Here is a 6,028-nt window from a genome sequence, read left to right as displayed (position 1 = left end):
CAGCACAGCCCCGCCCGGCCCCGCAGGCGGCCCCCGCCCCATTGGAGCAGCCTGGAGCTGGTCGGGAACCTCACCCCGACCCCAACTCTGACCTACACATCCTCTGGAAACATCACCAGAGCACGGAAAAAACCTCAGCACTATCCATGGTTCTGAAATATTTGGCGTGGCAGATGGGAATTGGCCACCCCTGATTCTGAGCTGCTCTCAACATCTCCTTCCCCACCTTCGTCTCTGGATATGAAGTTACGGTTTTCCTCTTAATATTTCTGTGATCTTGTACAAGTTACTCAATATTTCTGATTAAGGCCACTAGCAGCTACTGGGGTACCTTAAGATGGGTATTGACACTGATGGTCTCTCAGATCAGGGCTCTGGGGACAGAGTTCATTGGTATAGCACCTGCCTGCTGTATGCAAAGCCCTAGGCTCCAGCCCCAGTACAGAATGTGAGGAGGAGGATTAGCAAATGGAGAACTCTATGAAACCTGCACTTGAGGACTTTGAATCCTGACACTCATCAAGCAGCTCCCTCCCTGTTGTGTGCCAACTGCTGCCTCCCCAGCACAGAAACCTGTCCCTCTGCCATCGGCTCAGGTCTCCTATCCAGGACACTGTTGCTTCAGAGCTTGCTAAGGGTGAGAAGTGCACAGTGAGCCAGTGAGGAGCCCCAGAACCTGCACAGATGAACAGCTGGCTGTGGTCAAGTCCACTCAGGCCTATTGACCCCTACTCCCAACTCAGTCTCATGAATTCCTATGGCTTGAATTCATGGTTTGATTGATGGGGGCTGGGAATTTGGCTCAGTGGTAGAGCATTTATTTGCTTATACAAAAGGCCTTGATTTCTTTCCCTAGCACAGAAAGAACAAGAGACAAACCCAGGTCTAGCTTTTCCTGCATTATAATTCCCCCCTAAAGACTCAAATCCTTTATGCGCACAGGACAGACAGTAAGGTTTTGAGCAGCTCTATGACAGTAACAACCAGGAGATGCCAGAGAAGAGCCGTTCAAAAAGACCTTGATTTTATTTTGTGATTCGTGTGAAATCGCCTCATTTTCAGTGCAGGTGACTCTCCTTCCCAGGAAACAAAAATTGTAGAATGGGGTCTTTTCTGATGTTATGTCCCCCAAGAGGCGCTAAGAAAACCCCACAGTTCTGAGTCGACAGGAACCCAAAAACCAGGTTTGGTGGGAGGCAGTGATGAGAGGGAGAGTGGTCACCAGTCAGGAGGTTGGGAGCTAAAAAAAAAAAATCCCATCCTCAGGCCTGCTCAGGTTTGGGGCTGCCATGTGCATGATAGAGAAGGGGGTGTGGCATTTCCCCTGCTCTCCAAGTGCCCCTTTGCCAGGCATGGCTTGATTCCACTGAGGGCTCAGCTGAGACGGGGGCAGGAAATGGCTGTGGATAGTAGCTTCACAAGGCGCTGGTGCTTGTGCCACGGAGCCCAACACCACGAGCAAACTGTTCTAGCAGGCCCCCGATGGCACCAGAAGGACTGGGGGCCACTGCCCGAAGCCCCACTGTGCTGCTGTATGCAGCCAAAAAGGCCGAGCGCACCTCCTGCAGCCGTGTCTCCCGGTCACTCAGGGCGGTAAGTCTGCAGGGAACAAGAAGAGATGGATATATCACCATAGGATCCACAATCTCGTTCAGTCTAAGTCAAGGATAGGCCACAGCTGCACAGAGCTAGGATCCAGCTTGTGGCCCAACTCTCCCCTTACAGGGTTAACTTCAGCTCAGTCTACTCTTCCACTGCAGAACAACTTTCACTGGAGCACTGAGACTCTATTTTCTGCTGGGCAAACAACCATCCTAGGGATGATGGGGGAACTGAGTGGTGGTATATTTCCTCTAACACCCGTTTGCTCCCATTCCCTCTAAGAACTGAAGCACAAGCCTGTGTCTACTAGTAAGGAGACCCCCACCCCCAAGATATGGCAATAGGTTTCAGCTGCTAGCAGGCTATAGCCTTCTTGGCTGGTACTGGATACCTCCTGGGAGGAGATTTGGCCTTGGGAAATCCAGCTGCCCTGAAGGACCTCTCAGTGCAGTGGGCTCCAGCTGCACCATCAGTCCCGGGACCTCCCAGGTAAACAGCTGGAAAGGTATTGCTCTGATTCTTTTCCCTTCCCTGTTAGGACACTGGCCATGGCCAACAGAAAGCCTCCCTCCACTGTCTGGAAATACAGGTCAAAAAGGGAAATAAACACACACAGCTCAGGCTCATCCATGTGTGAATTCCACATGGGGTTGGCTGATGCCCCAGAGGGTCTGAAAACAGAAGAGGCTTGAGGTTTTCATCAGGCACCTGTCCTCCGAACTCAAGGTCAGGTGTGTGCAGACATTCCACTAGAGGGTTGGCTGGAGAACCCTCTTCAAGAGCCCCAGACCTAGATGATGTCCACAGCCCACCCACCACGGCATGAAAACTAACAAGGACCACTAACTCATCCCAAGTTTCTGCCCTCCGAAAGCCATCCTTGGAGAATCTGTCTCTAAGATCCTGTCCAAGGCAACAGCAAGTGCCTACTTCCTAATAAGCCCAGGCCCTGGGGAAACAGATGCAAGTCTGGGAATAGAGGACAGACAAGTCTCGAGGGAAATAGGTGGGGAGTTGTCTGAGAGGCAGAGAGAAGTGGCAGGCTCTGGCCAAAGCAAAATCAAACAGATCCCACAGCAGTATAAGGAAAATGAGGCAATGTCAAACCCTGCAACCCAGGAGCAACCCTGAAGTCTCTGCTGGCCCTGTGTGGAGAAACCCGTCCTTGAACCTTCCTTCTTTTTCTTTTTTTTTTCCGAGACAGGGTTTCTCTGTGTAGCCTTGGCCATCCTGGACTCACTTTGTACACCAGGCTGGCCTCGAACTCACAGCGATCGGCCTGCCTCTGCCTCCCGAGTGCTGGGATTAAAGGCGTGCGCCACCACGCCCGGCCCTGACCTTCCTTTCTAATCAGGCTTTTCCCAGGCTGGAGGCCATGGTGCATTTCTTCAGCTTCAGTTGAGAAAAGGATGTCTCTATCTATACAAGGGATATCCAGGGGTCTCCATGTGTATTTACATGGCCCTCCATCTTCAGAAAGCAGAAGGGACAAAGACCAATTTATTTAGAGACAAGATGATGAGCTGAGACAGGCTACTGATGTACATAGGACACAAACAGGCAATGGAGCTGGTATAGCTACCTCAGTCTCTCTCAAGAGCTGGCGTGGCAAAGTCAGGGCTGAGAACATCAAGACACAGATGGAAAACAAAGCAGCTAGGACTTATACTGCTTCCTCCTAACAAAGTGCAAGGGTGTCTTCACAAGGAATGGGGAGAGATTCAACTCATAATCTTAGGGACTCTGACATCACAGAATCTTTTGTCCTTTGGAGAAGTTCCCAGGTCTGGGGGGCTGGTTAGGAGCTCAGAGACAGCCTCAGGCTTTGGTTATACAATACGCTGTTTGTTTGGATGATCTGGGGCAGCAGCTGCCTGCTTCTGTGAGGTGAAGGATGCTGACGAGTAGGGCAGAGGTGGTCCATGCTGTCTCTAGAGGATCCTTTCACCACTCTGGCTGAAGACAACTTCTTCACAGAAAGATCTAAGGACTTTTTATCCTCCAGAAAAGGGCTGTGGATGTGACTTGCTTGGTAGAGTGGTTGCTTAGCATGGATAAAGCCAAGTTCCATCCCCAAGACCACCACATAAACCAGGCTTGGGGGCACATGCCTGTAATCTCCACATACAGAAGGTAAAGGCAGGATGATCACAAGTTCAAGGTGACCTTTGGCTACTACTATACTAACTCAACCTGGGATTAAAACAAAACAAAAACCAAAAAACATTAATCTAAGATCCAGCTTTGTGTTCTGAGGCCTGGGTAAGGAAACCTTATGGTGAACCACCCAGTTGCAGAGCCAGGAGGGACTATTATTCCTCCTTCTCCATTTCCAGAGTAACTTGCCTCCACTCAGAAGCAAGGGCTGAGTGTTGTGAACTGGATTCCAAAAGTAGTGATGCATTTCAAGCCATCCTGACATGGTTAGAGGTGAGAAGGCAGGCTTACATCTGAGGAGTAGGCTTTACTCCTCAGGGCACTGGAGGTTCTCTCCTGCCTGACATCTACCAGCTATGAAGCTGGCAGGGGGATGTGTGGCTTCCCAAGAGAAAGAGGCAATATGACCCAGCAGTGCCATCCAATCCTTATTTTTTGTCCTGAGGCAAAAGTGGAGAGTGGGGTAGAAGGGAACGCTTGGTCCCAGGCTAACCCACTGTCACTCTGCTCTGGCCTCCAACATACACCTACCTTCCTACCCCACTGTTCTGCTTTCAAAGGATTCTTGTGTCAGGCAAAGCCTCACATATAAATAGCATCCTCTATAGTTACAGTCCAGCTAGCTTTCCCTCAGGGTACACCTGACACATCTGTGGATGGGGTTTTAGAAGCCGAGAAGAGTGAACACATGAAGCCTAACATGCTTTCTGAGAAGCCACAGGCGGCCTTCATACCCTGGGGACCCACAGGCTACAGAGAAATGGGGGAGGGGTAGAGACCCCAAGCTGCTCCCTCAGGTTAGCCTTGGCCTCACTCTTGATCACTCTCCAGTTTCTGACATGGGCAGGGGAGTATCCTGCCTTCTCAAGCAAGACACTTACAGACAACTGTTAGGGAGCTCATCCGGGAAGCTGAAAGGGAGAGAGGAGTCTGTATGCAGGACAGCCCGTTCCTGAATACTGCCACAGCCCGTTACCATCTGCCAGCTGCCAAAGTCTGTGGAGAGAGAGGATCCGGGCAGGGGATGGTCCACTGATCTGGGGCAGAGAGGAGAGAGAGGGGAGATGATGCAGTCAGTCACATGCCTGACAGAGGTATCGTGGGGAAGGGTGGGCAACACAATGGTCCTGGGCCATGACTGTGAGGTTCTGATGGAGCAGCTGAAAGCCAACTACTTTCTCCAAAAGAGCAAACAAAACTGAGTGACTGAGAAAGACAACTATAAGATGTGCTGGGCTGTGAGGACAGTGCTTTGTGCAGATACTGAAGCCAAAGACGAAGAACAAAGCCAAGGCAACAAGAGGTGACCCAGACCCAAAACCTGTGGCAGATGTGCCTTTCCTAGTGGCTGATGCAGTTAAGTACCACCTCAACAGTAGCTGACAGGAAGATTGGGCTGGAGCTGGGCCCCAAGGGCAATTATCCTCTCTGTGACATGCATCTGTATAGCATGGAACCCAGGGCCCCTGAGCTCTTATGAGAAGGGAGGGAGGACAAGCCTTTTAGAAACTGGAGGGTGGTGACCTAGATGGAAGAGTGAACAGACAGAGCCCTGAGGTCCCTTCTTCTGCAGCTTTTTCCAGGAGCCAAAGTTTGTACTTAGGAGCACCACAGAGCAAACTCATGGCTATGCCCAGAGGGGAGGGATGAATCAAATCAGGCTGCAAACTGACAGCTTTATCAGGCCTCTTCTGACAGAGGGAGATTTGGGAGTTGGGAAGCAGTGCTGCCACCTCCTCCCCACTCGACAGCTAAGCCTTCTCCTCTGTCCTGGACAGCAGCTGACCTATGGGTGTCTGGCATCAAGCCCGGGGCTCACAACATAGCCCAGGCTGGCCTCAAACTTGAGCAGTCCTCCTGTCTTAGCCTCCCAAGTCCTAAGATTGACATTTTATTGTTTAACTCAGAGTAGAAAAAAAAGCTCCCACAAGGATCCAGAAACAGGGCCAGGAAGCAGAAGCAAAAAACTTTACCCTACTTAGCTGCTGGCATCACTGGATCCTGAGGGGACACCCCTCCACCTGTCAAGCAACTGTGACCTAAGTACAGCTCTGGTGATCCGTTTCAAACAGGCCTGCAACAAACTATGCAGTTCAAGTTGGCCTTGAATCTGTAGCAATTCTCCTGCCTCAGCTTCCTGGCATAAGCCACCATACCAAGACACACAAAGTTTCCTTTTTACATTGCATTTATGTGTTTGGTTCTCTCTCTCTCTCTACATGTGGATCCCTGGGAACTTAGATCATTAGGCTTGGCAGCAAGTGTCTTA

The 6,028-nt window shown here is 50.8% G+C and overlaps 1 protein-coding gene across 7 annotated transcripts in view; it reads right to left on the bottom strand.

Annotated features, from left to right (window-relative positions):
* Positions 1 to 1,007: 1,007 nt before the first annotated feature.
* Mtmr14 (myotubularin related protein 14) overlaps positions 1,008 to 6,028 on the bottom strand; it is a 44,384-nt gene continuing 39,363 nt past the window's right edge. For 4 of the 7 annotated variants that reach the window (XM_051155058.1, XM_051155057.1, XM_051155056.1 and 1 more), the window contains one exon: positions 1,008 to 1,599. In XM_051155058.1, coding sequence (XP_051011015.1) covers positions 1,416 to 1,599 — 184 coding nt within the window. In that variant the 3' untranslated portion in view covers positions 1,008 to 1,415. Of the gene's footprint in view, positions 1,600 to 4,640; positions 4,797 to 6,028 lie in introns of all 7 variants that reach the window. The other 3 variants (XM_051155055.1, XM_051155054.1, XM_051155053.1) reach the window with 1 other exon arrangement.

Source organism: Acomys russatus, chromosome 13 (assembly GCF_903995435.1).
Source record: "Acomys russatus chromosome 13, mAcoRus1.1, whole genome shotgun sequence".
Classification (NCBI taxonomy): Eukaryota; Metazoa; Chordata; class Mammalia; order Rodentia; family Muridae; genus Acomys; species Acomys russatus.
Note: the sequence above shows the minus strand (reverse complement) of the source record. Positions and strands in the feature narration are given on the sequence as shown.